A 17048-nucleotide genomic window follows, 5' to 3' on the forward strand; every position below is an offset into this window, starting at 1 on the left:
ACACTCATCCAGGATTCTGAATCTATTTAACACATGGAAATGAATTCTTCATCCACCTGGACTATTTACATAGTAAATTCATTCGTAAAATATCTTGGCAAATATTTAATGGTTATAGCTGCAATCGATATGTTATTTTAATTGATTATTTTTGTTTTATAGGTCCGTCCAGAGTTTAAAGAGAAATGACACCAATTTCAACATCTTTAGATTGAATATGAAAGGTACAGGATATAAAGATGAATGTCAAAAAAGGAAAATAATATTTTTATGTTTTTAAAAATATAATTTTTACCTCTTCGACATTCAAATAAACAAATAAATAAATAGGAACTTGCCTAATTTAAATAGCCTATACTATCATATTAAATTATCTCTTTATTTCCAGTATTTATCCTACATCCACCCTTTATCCCCTGTGTGCATTTTTGTATTTTTCCAATTTATTATTATCTTTAAAAAAAAGCCTTTACGACAATTTTATTGAACGCAAATTTAGAACTGCCGTCAGATGCCATTATTAGTTTAAAACACATAAAAGTTGACAAATATCCTTTATATCCTTTACTCTATGTATGTTACGAATGCCTTTTAAGTACTAGGTAATCACATATGTAAAAGTGCGCCTGTTGCTCACGTGTACGTGTGGTGTACCTACCCGCAGAGGGTAGCGGGTGGTAGGTGGCGTGGAACCCTAAAAGCCTAAATACTAAATCATCCAATTTTCACACGGACACTACAAGAACAAAATAAACACACTCCGAGTAATCTCCGATACAGCATACAATCAGCCGTGAAAGGGCCGTTCATTAAATCCGGACTGCGGTGGCCGGAGGCATAAAAAAATCAAACAAGGTAGTTGTGGTAGATTAATGATGTTTGTTTTATTCGGCGGTGGCGCCAGCCCCCGCCCGAGCCCTCGCCCCGAGCCCAGGCCGCTGCCCGCTGAGTCCCATCCTCCTCTAAAATATTAGACACGTCAAATAAAAATAATCAAAAACCTTAACTCGAATACGGACATATTAGGAATCTGACGACGTCGGAGAATTCATTATCATATTTTACATTTTGACCATTTTATATAATAGTTTTTCTCGGCAGTTTTTTGTATTATTTTAGTTCGTTTGAGCAAAAAATACAGAAATCATAATCGATTTAAGGATTTGAACGCGAATAGTTAATAATAATAAACTCAACGGGGAGCTTTCATTTTGTCCTGTCCTAGCGTTCAAATCATTTTGAGAAAAGCCTTTTTTACCGTTTTTAATATTATATAACTACTGGTATACGCTATAATATGATACGTACTACATTTCATGATGTTACATTGGATAAATGAAAATAGCTTTTATTTTATTTTCTTGCTGTAGTTGTTACTTCTATATTCTTTTTCAGAAGCTTAAAGTCAAGGGCCTTAAAATTCGGTACAAATAATACTAACAACAAATGGCGTCAAAAGAAGAAAAAAATACCAGACACAAAGAAAGCAAGTGTTAGTCGGTTATCTAAAATGTGTATCCATTTAACTCAATAACAATGGACTAACGAGTTTTTTTTTGTGCACATGCTAATCTGTCTACCAAAATCTTGTAAAAGCTTTATTATAGATTGTTCCTATTGTGAGCTTTACAGCACTGTCCTATTCTGTAAAATAGATAGTATTTTGAACTGATTTGTGTAAAAGGAGCGAATTGAATAACAGTAACATCATTTTAAACCAGTCCCATCGATTCACTTCTGACTAATACACTTTTACTGCATTAAAGATTTGGACTATCGTGGATTCAAAGTGTTTTAAAGCAGACTGGCTGTTTGATGTAAAAAGATCATAGTACAATGTTCCTGATTCTTTTTTGTGTACGGAGTTAATATAAAATGTTGTTAACGTGCCTTTATTTTGTGTTTAAATCAAGGATTATACAACCTCTTTCTGGGTGGTTAGATAATTGGGTGAGGCGTCACTGGGGGGAGGGAGGGTTGTCTGCATCCAGAGAGGCGTGGTATACCCTTTGGCGTCTCCAATTTTAGGGTTGTCCTGTCATGTTAATCTTGTTCAGATAGTCTAACATTTAAATTGTTACGTAGAACGTAAAACTTACCTACCGCGGACAATATTTACGAGAAAAAGTTTTTTTTCATGTGGTAAAATATATTATTTCTATTTATCACATTATTAACTCAGATTTGTATGCCAATTGTAATGCTGTAAAATTGAACAATTTTATGAAAAAAATGTCTATCTGAAGGTACCTATAAAATTCATTGTATTGTAAGAACTACCTACATACATTTCTTTCTCTACATTTTATACTTAAATTTTTTATTTTATGTAATTTAAGTTATACCTATGATTTTAATTTGTGTAGTTCTGCTTAAAAAATGTTTTAAATCACTATCTTTTTACCATTTCAATGCTTTGAAATTTTTATAGAAAAATATTACTATTGTGATTGATTACTTGTGATGATAACACAATACACTGAGTATACATTGTTTTGTTTACCGTTAAACCTATAAAAATCAGAATTAATTCACTTATAAACATATCTTATGTGATTTGTGTTTGCGTTAAAGCAGGTTCTAGCCATGAAAATATTTAAAAAAATAATCCTTAAATTATTTTTTAACTGTAGGTAAGTAGTACTTGGATATTATAGTAATCTTACACCCATTTTATTTACATCTGAAAATTAATCATGTAAAGCATCAGTCGATTAAACATATTTATCTCTGAATTTCATGTTTGTTTGTAGCAGCCCTGACTTTAGGGGAAATATTTTTATGAAATTATGGTGTGATTTATCGCTTTTTTGTATTATCTCTCATAAAGTTATTTAGTAAATTATGGACGAACTATAAATTGGTGCCTTTGTGTAAACTAATTATAAAGTAAACAACGAAGGCATGAGATTAAATCGCCTAACAAGTCTCAATATAAATAAATATGTATCATACAATGAGGATTTTTTTTATAAACTGTATTACAAAAAATCTTGAATTTAAATAAAATTATATTGGCTAGCACAATGAGGAAGTTCAGTGCCACGAAAAATTGAGTATATAAAATGTTTTCTTACGCGCGGTAAAAATAAGAGCATTGCGTTGTAAGACTTTTTGAAAATGTACCAAGAAAAAAAAGATTTTGATAAAAACGTACTACTTTTAACGACGTCACTAGTTCTTCCGAATCAACCAATTATAGAGTGGTGTGATAGATTTTCGGTTTACTGGAATCCAACTCACTAAAGGGAACTTGTGACGTCACACGCGGAGTAATAACAAATATTTAAAAAATCACAGCGCTGATAACACTATTCATAAATTTTTGTTTAGTTTGATAGTCTATTAACAAATATAGATTTTTTAATAAACACTGAATTTTCTCATAACACGAATTGACGTGTATACATTGTTAGAATGCGTAAGTACCTAAATAATGTTATAATTTTATGTGGGTACATTGGTATTATTTTGGTGTGAATAAATTGTACTAAAAGAATAAACATGCGTACTTTAATTGTTTTCGATTCATTATATTAATGAATGCCTTTTCCGTTTCATCTTTATATTAGAATTTGTGTTGTAGATATTTTTAATCAAATCAATATTAAATTAATTATTTTTAATTTTGTAAATTAAATGAATTTAAACAAAAAACAAATCAAATTGAATAAGTGTTAGTTTTTCAAATGAGTAAAAAGGTAGTAATAGTTTGATAAATATTGTAAAATTAAATTAAATCTTAATCATGGTATGTTTAATCGCCTAAATTTATAATATGGGTGGTTTTTATGGCATATTTTAAGTAGGTTTGAAAAAAAATGTGACGTTTTATTTAGGGCCACTTTATTTGAGTGAGTATTATTTTTTACGATTCTCGCGTGAATTGATGTCGGACCCTTTTAAATTAGAAAATCGGAACATAAGCTAATATTTCCCAAAGATCTGTATCGTGTCTAAAGGCAGGAATAAATTTTCCTTTAGTGGGTACCACGAGTATTAATTAATTCTCGTGTGGGTATAAGGTCGGTATTTGTAGCCGTATCGAATACCTTCGAGCTCCTAGTTTAACTAAGGTTAGGTTAGGAACTCAGACCTTTGCGGCGGACCAGCTCTGAGTTAACGCATCTCCAACACCGAGGCGACAAACGGACCATAAAACAAAAGACTCCCCGCGGAGAAGATTCCCAGACATGTAACTATTCATCTACATTTCGTTCCAAACCAAAATTAGAACAGTAGAAAGGTTCCAACCTTCCCAACACCCTCGATTTCGTGACTTACTACCAGCGTCGAGCTTTTGATGAAAGCCGGCCATCTTAACGAGACCTAGAATTTCAGTCCGTCTAAGAGGTACAAGCACATGGCGCCTGATTAGTTTTCATTTTTTAATCGAATATTATATTCGAGTTATTAAACCACTTTGGAAAAGGGTACAAATACTTTTCACGTGTGGGTAGGCTTTAACGTCAATAATTCTTACGGAAAGGCCATTCTTTGCTTGGAGCTTTTTACAACTTCAGATGGCGAACGAAGATGACCCGAATTAACAAAGGAATTTTCGAGTCTACCCTTCAGATTGTTGAGAGTTTGTTGTTGCGATTGTGAAAACTTCGGTTCGAGTATTGTTTTGTGGTTCGAGCTGTCGGAATTATTGCTAGTTAAGGCGACAAACGATTTATAAAACAAAGGCTCCCAAGCTCCTAGAGTGGTCCAGTCTAGGACATGAGGGTTGCGGGGTGCGCCAGACACAAACAAACTCATGTCTCGTTAAGCCGATTTTCTGAATTTTTTTCTAGTCAAGTTTATTCCAGATTGAATCAATTGTTTCATCAAATAGAAGTAAGCATGGGCACAAGCTGCGTTAACGGCAGGTCACCACTACAGGATGGGATTCACCATTCATATTTTTACGAAAATAAATTAATTTGTCAGCAGGTTTTTGACAATTATTATGAGGAAAAATAAAAGCATACTTAGGTAGGAACGTTGTAATAATGAGAATGGAAAAAAACAATAATGTCTGTGCTTAGTAAAAAATATTTATACTTATAATATTAGAAATCAAACACTGATTTGAGTCTACTGAACACTTTATTTTATTTTTACAAATATAAAAAATATAAAAACAAAAATTTCGTGACAATTGTTTCGCCTTGTTACGGCATTTTCAAACAAATGTGAAGATTAGACGGATTAAATGTCCTTATATAGTTATATAACTCAAGGTACTTAATCAGTGTTTGATTTCTAATATTATAAGTTTAAATATGGAATTTTACAAAATAAACACCAAATCAATCAACAAAAATATTTATCGTAATCGTCATAATTTTCCTACCCATACATTCTATCACTTTCATACAGTTGTCCATGCATATATTAAACAACCATGGTGACATTACACATCCCTGTGAAACAGCCTTTTGAGATCGCAAACCAAGATGTAAATCCCCCATTAACTCTTATACACGCTGAACTCTCCTCATAGAGAGACGATACTGCACGTATAAGTTTATTGTTTACTCCATACTTTTCCAACACGCCCCATAATTTCATTCTATCTACTTTATCATACGCTTTATGCAAATCGACAAATGCGCAGAATAGTTTCTGACATGTTTCTGCATTCGCAGCGCAAAAATTCCCACATATCCGATAACCGTTTTAAAGATCGAGGGTCTTTCGATCTTGAATTTGGCTATACTGCTTTCGTTGCCCCTTTCACTGTGTGCTTGACATTCTTCTCATGATTAAATTGCAATAACACGAATAGTAGCAAAAACTGTTTAATTCTCATGTAAGGTACCATGCGCGTTCCGCCCATAGATTGATGGAACCAATGCTTTCCTTAAAATTTTACCATTAAACAATAAGTAACTAGTTTCGTAATCATTATTAATATATAAATCAGCTATAAGTTAACTAATCTTTTAAATAATTACAGCAAATATTTTTGATTTATTTTGTTGTTTTAATCGTAGCGATCTAAAATGGGTTTGATGTTCATTCATTAATAACTCCTAAAAAATTGCGACAGCGACAAGGGATTGGTGTAAATTATACTGCGCTAGTCTAATACTGGAAAATGGAACTCCGTAAATTCCTTTAAGGCGGTCTTCCAATAACGAATTTCACAAGTCCGCGCATGTGCAAATTGAGATATTTGGTGTCTGTGGATCTAATTCTAACATACCAATCCAGGTTTATTTTTCATATATTCTGTCGGTTTTATAACAAATTTAGCACTTAAATCAATAGACTAGATGGTATTATAATATTAAACTATGTAATGTAACGCTTTTATGCTGAAATACTAAGCTAAAATTGCTTTTTAGTTTGTTTCAGAGCACTTTATTTGAATTTCTGTGTTAGTAGTGTTAGTACCAAGTAACTGCCTCCCTAATCGCACGCTCCTGATAGGTACCTAATCTAGTTACAAAAATCCATTACCATTGTGGTAATTTCAAAAATGATTAAGAAACACTACGATTGATATATGAGTAGGTGCAAAAACGGGAATGCTGATGATGATGATCGATGAAGTCATCGCATCGTGTCAAAAATCGAAATTCAGGGTTCTGGTTGTCTTTATCCGGCTCGTGCCGTGTGTGTGTAAACCTCAGATAAAATATTTTTTTATTTTATTTTTTGTTTTTTTAATTAAATTTTATTGATAAACCCTTACGGGTTACATACATTTAACAAAATGTTTTCACTTTTAAAATTCACATTCTACTGTTAATAATAATATTTTTAACATCTTTTGTAAAGGTTGTCTGAGTCTTTTGTTTAGTTTTGTCTGGTAGTTTATTGTATAATTTCAGTCCATGGTTTATGAGTCTCGATTGTCCTTTTCTCGTTTTAAAAGATTGTATATGATATTTCTCTGATATTCTCGTATTGTGTTCATGTATATAATTAAATTCATGTAATTATATCATATCCTCGGTACGGTCAAAATTCATGTAATTATGTCATATCCTCGGTACGGTCCTGATGGGCTCAGGAGGAGCAGGCGCCTCTTCTGTACACGGAAACATTCGAAGGAGATTCTCTGACGGATGACGTCATGCATTCCTCAGATTCCCGAGGCGAGTCCAGGGCCGGGGACCGGAGCCTGTCGGCCTCCGCCCGCCCAAGGAACGCTCCCACGCTAACCTACCGGACACTTTTTCCGATTGTAAATCAAGTGATTACATCTTCTACAAGGATTAATTAATTACGTCGATGATTTTACAATCAAAGGGAAATACCGAATCAATTTATAGATTCCTACGATTAACATTTTTTTGATGACGACAAGTTATAATATGGTATTATGTTTTCTTTAATTTATATATTTTGTTAAACCTATTCAAATCAACAATAAAATACAAATCATCTTATCATCATATTTCAAACTTATGCGTAATTATTTTAGTATTTTAAAAAATACATAAATAGGACGTTATTTGCCTTTTTATTATTAAACGGTCGGCATTTCAAAACAAAAGTTACTCGTTGTTTATTTTTGTGGACTCGCGGATTTCGATTTTTGGATCTGAGATTCAAATCCCCCTCGATTCTAATTTTTCCCGTAGAAGTTATTTACGACATTCAAGAAATGCCTAGGAAAGGTCAATATTTAGGTAGATGAACTCAAAAACATATTATTTTATCCAAAATATATGTTTTCAACTTCGCAAAGATTAACAGATGGAAGAATTGAAGGCATATTGATATTCGAACATAGGCAAAATAGTGAATGTTACACAGTGTTTAAAATGGTCACTTAAACTAGCCAATGAGAGGACATAAATTCTACAAATGCCTAGACTTCTATTTTCTCTTCTATACAATTTTATTTATCTCTGTTGTAATAAAAAGGATTTAAATCAATTAAAAATCAAATAAAATTTGAAAATTATGCCGTAGGTACTTAATGAAACCAGAAGAAAAGGGAATAGAAACCAATTAAGAAAAAAACAATATTTAAACTCAATGAAGACCTAGTTTTTTTTTTAATAATGATGTTTAAAATGTATGTGACATAAATGAAATATATTATGTTTTGTAAGATCAAAACTTACTTAAAAATAAATAAATAGGTAACTCACTCGAACACGAATTGAAGCAAATGTAACACCAAATTAAAAATTTATTTACCCATAAGTACATGCCCTTTTGAAAAATAGTATTTGATTCGTTGTATTCTTGAGAGTAGAGATTGATGAGCACTGTTTTAAAAAAATATTATGTAAGGTACCTATCTACCAACAAAAAGTAATAATTGGTTGAAAAACTACCTGTGCAAGTCAGCATTTCGGTCAAGAAATACATAATCCCATTAACCTTTATAAGAGTGCTTTGCATATTTCTGGGAAGATAAAGAATTCGTAGCTAAGCTAATTCAAAGTGAACTAACATTGACCCAACACGATACCGAACCCTTATGGTCGCATTGTATGTAGTCATTCAATTTTGTTTAAATAACAAAAGTTTTGATTTACGATTCGAAAACCTTTAGAATTTGCGGCAGAAATATTATTTTGAACATAGTAAGTACATTTAACCTATCCTACTTCTTATAATACATTTAAGTAAATGCGTTTTCGTACAGCCTATGAATGCAAATTATACACAGATATATACTAAAAAAATAATTGCCACTTTAAATAATCCAAACACAGGTAGGTACAGAATTTGTTTATGTATTTTATGTGTGTTTAGGGTACTTAAAATGTTAATGTTTTATTATTATTAATTGTTATATACTTACTAGATAAGCACTTAATTTTTTTAAGTTTTTAAAATGCCTCTCATAAAATCATTTTGTACGTCAATTTTCTGACATTAAAATTTTTATTGAACCTAAAAAAAAAATTATTGCTAAAATGGATTTATCAATTGAATACGGATAATATTTCAAATGAGAATATCTAATTCTGATATTATAATTAAACGTCGTTATGCAGAAAGCCGCCAGCCATAGAAAAGTAAAACTGAGATAATAGCACTTTTGTGAAAAGAGTGAATAATTCAATCTGCACAACAGTTGGACTGTTTTTTACTTTGACAAATGATAAATAATGCTTTTTTTTTTTTAATGATACAAAAAAGGATTTTTTTTTTATGATACAATTTTTTTTATTTGACCAGTTTTAAGGATTTTTAAAGTGTGACTGACTACACAACCTAAAATGAGAATTTGGCAGAAAACTAGTAAAACTCTGACGTGTGTTGTATCATTATGTATGGAACATATTATTTAATATTTATATTTATATTTTTAATATTTACTCCAAAATTGATGTAGTCAAGTCCATCAGAGATTTAGGAGTTGTTTTGGACTATAAACTGACATACAACGAGCATATAGATAATACAGTAAATAAATCAATGAAATTACTTGACTTCATTAACAGAATATCCTCTGATTTTACTAATGTCCGTACAATCAAAACTCTTTATTGCTCAACTGTTCGCCCTCTTCTAGAATATGCCTCAGTGGTCTGGTCTCCATTCTATCGCATAAATCACATTGAATCAGTCCAACATCGCTTGCTTCGAAAAATAGCGTGGATGCTTAGACTAGAGAGAGATAATTATTCTTATGCTGAAATAGAGTCAATGTTAAATATTTCTAGTCTACAAAAACGTAGAATTAATATTGACTCCATATTTATGTTCGGCGTACTAAATGGTATAATCAATGTTCCATCATTACTGGGACAAGTAAAATTCAATATTCTTACTCGTAGATTGAGAAACAATGAAGTACTGTTCATCGATCAGCATAGAACAAACTATGGCCTAAATTCTCCAATGACCCGCCTTTGTCGTATTGTTAACTCAAGATAAGATCTGGACTTATTTGATTTAAGTTTACAACGATTTAAACGAGCACTAAATAAATAGTCCAGATCTTGTCTCGATGTTCCTTATGTTTGTCAATGCTTCTTTCTTTTTTTAAAAAAGGTTTTAAACTATTCTTTTATTGTTATATTTAAACCTTATAAATTGTATACATGGACAATGTCCGTTAATAAATAAATAAAAAAATAAATATTAGGGTACTTACGAGTAATTTAAAGGAATTACTTAATTAATTTATTAGAATAATAAAAGATAATTAGGAGTAAATGGAATTTTTGTGATACTTTAAAGTGTAGTTTCTATACAATATGCATTTTGCAGAAAACAGCCAGATCTAAATGATTCCCCATTCAAACTTTAAATGTCTGAGGAAACATTCTGTATTGAAAAGATTTTTTTTTCTTACTAGTGTTTTTGAATTAATAAAATATTTAATTTAAAATGCTTATGTATTTCTTCACTTTATTTTTTTAAAGAAAACAAGATTTCTGGAGACATTAAACCTCCCATCAGCAGATGCAATACCGTAAGATTTTTCTAGCGCTGTGGGTGATTTCAGCAAATGGAGAAATGCCGTTTTTGTGTTCAAAACTATTATCAGAAGGTGATTATTACAGTTCTGTATGAAAAAGGCCTGGCTGTTTTATGCAGAACATAGAATTGTCCTTACTGCATCCGATAATATCAATATCTCATGTTTTCAAAATTGCGGACTGGCTGTATTCTGCGTAATCACGTTCAATTGACTTAATCAAACTGTTTAATTCCTTTTTTTGCTGATCATTCCCCCTCATGCGTCCAGAGGTGCAAGAGGGTAATGCATCGGTAGACCAAATGCAACGTATTTCAATCATCTGTTACTTGACGGGATCAATCGAACCTAGGACCTCAAGAACGGTAGGCGAACGTGCCAACGGGGCGGACTTATCTTCACTCGATTCCCTTATTCAGGATTTTTACCCGAGGGCAGCCATCGAGTCGAAAGCACTCATCCGGGGTTCTGGCTTTACTAACACACTGAACTGTATTCGTCATCCACGGACACGGTACAAATATAAACGTTGTTCATTTATATTTTTCATGCAACATGTGTTTTGCACTGCTGGAGAAAACGAAGCAGTTTTTTGTTTTATCTTAATGTTTATTTAAATGCACATTATTCAAAGTCGAATGTCTAGTGACGAGGATAGGAAACTCAGAGAACGGCATTAGGTAGGCCAATTTTATGACAATTCATTATGGGTCGTAAAATTTGTAGGTCGTTTTTTTTCCAAAGCACTCGAGCAGGCGCCGCGCCGCTCGAAACAGCTAACAGCCCGGTATAAACATTTGTATGGGGAGGATAATGAGCAGACAAGTAGTAGGTGAGTGCTCTCACAAAATCCACAATACAGGGATGATGTGATCTTTTCTCACAATAGAAGAAGTGGCTGAAAATGTACCCAAAAGTGGGCGCCAAAAATGGCCAAAGGAATATAAGAAAATCCCAAAACGTGAGCCCTTATATCATTTAGTGTAGTGGTTAAAGCGTTTTGCTTTTGGTCACCATTTTCATAAATCATAGTCCCGGGTTCAATTCCTTACAAGATCGACATGATATATATAAAGATTGTTTATTGAAAAAAAATTAGTACTTTAACTGAAACCTAGAGCTTTTTTATAATCCATATTGTATTAAATGTACCGATGCAACTATATAAAATACATGTGTTACTTTCTTTATATTTTACTTTTCAAAATATGATGTTTTGAGAGTATCATAAAAACATAAACGTTTATCAAATATTTTTTATGGAAAAGTTGGAAGGGTTTTGCTCCGTGCGGCATCCATCTTAAAGCCTCTTATAATTTCACAGAAATTATTATTGTGAATAATATTCCGGCGCCCTCCAACATACCCGTCAGAACAGTTGTTCCAATACATGAAGGTGCTGGATATGAGACAAATGTACCTACCTAAAAGAAGCACTTACACACTTCTGGGCTGGTATTCCGAACGCAAGTATAGCGCGGTATAGAGCGATTTTACACACTAAATACGCGTTATGGCGCGCTGTAAACGCGTTCGAATACCTGCACTTTATTTACATACAAAATACGCGAGATAAATGGTTTTTCTACGGCCGCGGGAGGCTTGCAATACCAGCCCTGATCGAACAATAAGAAGAGATCTTAGCAAAATGTGTGTACGAAGTTTTCCCAGAACACGAATTATTGCATAACCGAAACACGTACGACTTTAGCTCAGAGGCACCTCTCGAGAGTGTTTAATCAACATAGGATCAAATCAACATAGGTTCAAATCAACATAGGACTTTTGTTCCCATTGAGTTGAGACTCATAAGTATGGGACACATATTTAAAAAAAAAATGTAATAAACTTTTTATAAGTAAATAAATAAATAAAATTTGAAACAAAACAAGATGCAGACCCAATATATTCTGAAGAATTCAAAACAACTCACAACACTAATATCTAGCTGAAATAATGTGTATGTAACATAATTTCGTGTTTTTTTAAAAAGTGCTTGTATATTATAATGATATAAACATAAATTGAATGTAATATAAAAATAACTATCATTGATAATAACAATAGGTTAGTGGTTATACGCAAATATTTTCTTACATTTGGTTAAATATTTTACCTCATAGTCAATGATTTAAATATATTTATAAAAATAAACAACATGTGTCTTCATATTAAAACGTATAAAACAATATTTAATTATAAAATAAAATGTTTGTTATTACAAACAATACTTATTAGTAATGAGATATATCTCTTTTCAATGTGTAAGTTCCTCTTCTAAACACGAGAGTTTTTCTTTCTTGGGGAAGTAGGAACGAAATTGAGTGTTGTTTTTCTTGTGTTTAGAAGAGAACTTGTTTTTCATAAAAAGTACTTCAGTCAAACAATTTTACATTGTTAGATAATTATGCATCTCAAACGTCTGGCCTGTTAGGAGACAAATGTTGATTAAAAATCGTCACTAATAAATTTTATCACCTAAGCTTTTAACAGGTTGTATAATCCTTACCCATTGAAGCCAACTATAAATAACATTGTGAATACTGATTGTGTATTACGAGTTAATTTTCCTTTGTGTATTTTTACATTGTGATCTCATTTTACAATAGTTTATTTGTTCTAGCAAATGCAGAAAATCTGATATTTTAATATCTGGAATTTCATTCAAGGAACAAAAAAATATTCAATGGATAATGACTATGAATGTTAAGCACTATAGAGATATATTTACATGAATTTAATTTACAATCCCAACATTTTAGAGCACATACCGAGCAACTATTTAAGAGCTAGGCAACACATAATATTTGTTCTTCCCGAATGCAGGACAAATTTACCGTTGATGATGCCTGTGCGGAGAATGATTGAATGTTGAACAGCCTACCGAAGGAGGTGGATCTTTTCCATGCTGGAATGACCAGTTTTAGACGCTTCCTATCTAACTATGTATCATAAAGTGTATTATTGACTTATTTGTCTTCGAATACTATTGCTTCCATTGGCCTATTGGTCCATTGACCATATGTTGAACCTTAATAATCCATTGTGTTTTTTAAAAATAAAGTTTTTATGATTAGCTAATACTATAATTTATGTGCATTGTAATTGGCAGTTGTGCTGTATTGTACATTTAAATAAATAAATTAAGCTTTGTCTACTCATTCATACTTCACTGGTATTTTGTCGTATTGTTAACTCAAGACAAAATCTGGACTTTTTTGGTTTAAGTTTAGGTACAACGATTTAAACGAGCTCTAAATATATAGTCCAGATCTTGTCTCGATGGCCCTTATGTTTGTGAATGCTTCTTTTCTTTTTTTTTAAATGTTTAAAAAACTATTATTTTATTGTAATATTTAAACCCTATAAATTATATATATGGAATATGTCTGTTAATAAATAAATAATAAATAAATAAATTGGCACTTATTTTAACTTTTATCAGAACACGTTAAAGTTGTTCAAAGAATAAATCTATAGGGCAGGTATTTACTGATTTTAAAAAGTTAATAACACGCCGTTTGCTTTTAAGGCCGGGCAAAGAAGACAAAAGACAAAACTTCGCAACTATCTTTACAAACAGACCTCACTTTTTTACAGTCAATCCATGCATTTTTTCATACACACCCGTCAATTTTTTCAACTTTTGACATGTTCAATTTGAAGCATTTGTTGAATTTTATCATGGAAAGTCTTTCTCGATCTCTTTTTTCTTTTTTATCTGCATTTATCAACATTAGGTTTTTAAACTAAGACAAATAAATATATATTGACTTTCCCTACTGACATTTTTCGGTGAAACTGCATTTTGATAATAAAAATGATACATTGAGTTTTTACCACTTTTATTGACCATTTTTGCCAGTAACCGGGTTTCATGGTGATCGACATCATCAGATGAGAGACTGAATAAGTTATTTTATGATATTATGTGCCAGTGAAATCGAAAGGGGTCAATCATGATTTCAAATAATTATGGTAAATAACGAATTTAAATTACACGACTTTTAGTATTGTATAATATGAATTTGTTTAGTCTTCCACTAGTATAATGATGCCGGTCATGATGAAATCCGGCCACCGGTGAAAATTAAAAATTAAGTGGTAAAAACTGAAAAAATATTTTTTATTATTAATTTAAAAGTTTAACAAATATATCTACCGCACTGAGTTACATAGATACGAGTATGATTATCTATATAAATGTTAAATAACCCTGAATAATATGTAAAAAATTACATATTGACTAAAATATCGTACTTCTCTTTTGTTTTAACGATTTTAATTGCGATTGGTATACAATATGTGAAATCGTGTACAACTCACGTTCTCAGAAGTTTTTTTATGAGGATATATCCATTAGAATTTTGGCAAACTTACAACAGGTTCGATAAATACTTGTGTTTTTTTCGGAAGGTAAAACCCAAGTGAAAATTCGCAGAATTAAGTCCTTATGTGGTTTACTTTGTTAAATTTATACGATTATAATAGGTAGGCAAGACAACTGAAATACTTTAATACACAATACACACACCTCCTTCACAATGATTAGAAAAATACTAAAATTTATTTTGTTTAAAAGGCAATTTTCATGGATACGTAATGTAATATAATCAATGTATGTGCTCCATATCAAATATAACCTAATATTATGATTATATTATATTATAAAATTATGTACCTAGCTGTTTTAAACTGCATTGCTTTCATATGTTTGTATTTTATTTGTTTATTTAATTTATTTTTTACAATATCTCATACAATTTTTTTTCTCTTTTACAACTTTTTTACATACCAACTGTACTTCTAAACACTGTTTTATCGTTTAATTCTTTATATAGTTTTTTTTATATTTTTATATTGTATGTTGCTTATATACTCATGATTTATATAACTTCTATATTTGTAAAAGCCTTATGGGCGTAAAAAATTAATAATAAAATAATATATTAAAAATAAAAATAATGTTCCGTAATGTTTTTTTTAGAATACATATATATATATTGCCTACTCACGTACTAATAGTTTATTTTTTAATGTTACGTCACTACCGAAAAAAGAATTTTCTAAAAACTAATAATATTTACCTACATAATACATTCTTGTAAATATGTTTTGCTCCAAATGCACCTTGAGACTTCCCAAAGCCAGTACATTTGTATCAAGAGGACTACTGTCATATTAACATATTTAATAAATCTCTTTCTAACGGTAAATTATATTTCCTCTCAAAATTTTATTTTAATTAGACGCTATCTTCATAAGTATATTTAATCTATGTTTTCAAATTTATGTTTAGTAATATCAAATAAGAACCCACCTTTCAACAAAATGCTGTCAAATAAATTGCAAATAGCAACTGCGAAACCGGGATCTACCTATTTTTTAAACCTCAGTGATAAATCAAGGTGCATTTTGCACCTGCTGAAATAAAGGGACAATGATTTAAGTGTTGGGACTAACCTGCCATTTTTTGTGATGATCATTTCAGTTCCTAGAGCGTGGAACTGTCTCCACATATCACCATTCAGGAGTTCCATTTCACAATCCAAATTTTCAGGAGGTGATGGCATTGCAGATTGGGGATCTGAAAAAAACATTTTAATTCATGTAGGTACTTATTTTACAACATTACAATCGTGAAATTATACTATGATGAATTACCGTAGAAAATATATTTTTTAAAGTATTTTTTTCTGTATCTAACTTAAGTACTTATTAGCAATTTAAGCTGTTTAATTGTAACTGTATTTTTTTTTTGTTACAGCTATTTCACCTTACAAAACTAATTTATAATGTCAAATCAAACTAACTTTTAAATTGTTAAAATAATTCATAATGTAGTTTTTAATTATGCCACTTCAAGGAAATGCTTCAGAGTGAAACTATCTTTAAAAACAAATGTTTCATGCCCGGTACCTCAAAAATTGTAGGCCAACGCGCCAACCACTACGAGGCGGACTTTTTTGCATTCCATTTCCTTTTTTAGGATTTTTTGCCTGAGAGCAGTCATCGAGTCGGAAACACTCGTTCGGGATTCTGATTCTATTACACACATACATAACTGTATTCTAAATCCGCCAGGACACAGACCACTTGATTTTAATTTATTAAGCGGAAAAATCCTTCTAAAGAACACCAAGTGGATATTAGTCGGCTTTATGGTGTACTGTTATACTGAAAGTGTGTTTTCCTGCCAGATAATAAATAATTATAATGGAGTAAAAATTAATCTACCCTATTTATATAATATTATCGTGCCGCGTGAATTTTTACAATGAAATCGAAATAGTTTTTTAAAGATGGTAAATAAAATAATGTTTTTAGATAGGTTCGGAAATAACCGAGCGTTGAAATATTTTGCTTAAAGGTGTGTGTTAAGTTGTAAAAAATATTAAGCTCGGTAATTTTATACTTCAATAAAGTTATGTTTATTTACAACGTGTGAGAATCGATTTTAGATCATTTTATGAACATATTGTAAAAAAACCCTGGTGGCTTACTTAAATATTCTACGGGATATCCGGATGTGGGGACAAACAAAAATCTTTAAAGGATTAATACCGTCAGGGGATTTTTAAACATATTTTAAAATACCTCGAAATATTTTCTATTTGGATACATTTATAATGTTAGTCTGAGGTGCAATTTTTTTTTT

General features: G+C 31.2%; 1 protein-coding gene across 1 annotated transcript in view; it reads right to left on the minus strand.

Moving 5' to 3' along the window:
* Nucleotides 1–15969, minus strand: part of LOC148284290 (T-box transcription factor TBX6-like) — a 32405-nt gene extending 16436 nt beyond the window's left edge. Inside the window, exon 1 of the mRNA XM_088242352.1 lies at nucleotides 15854–15969. Within this exon, the coding sequence (XP_088098478.1) occupies nucleotides 15854–15963 (110 nt within the window). The 5' untranslated portion in view covers nucleotides 15964–15969. The remainder of the gene's footprint in view (nucleotides 1–15853) is intronic.
* Nucleotides 15970–17048: the final 1079 nt, after the last annotated feature.

Source organism: Micrasema longulum, unplaced genomic scaffold, assembly GCF_059751315.1.
Source record: "Micrasema longulum isolate JH-2025_06_02 unplaced genomic scaffold, ASM5975131v1 h1tg000133l, whole genome shotgun sequence".
In the NCBI taxonomy this organism is placed as follows: domain Eukaryota; kingdom Metazoa; phylum Arthropoda; class Insecta; order Trichoptera; family Brachycentridae; genus Micrasema; species Micrasema longulum.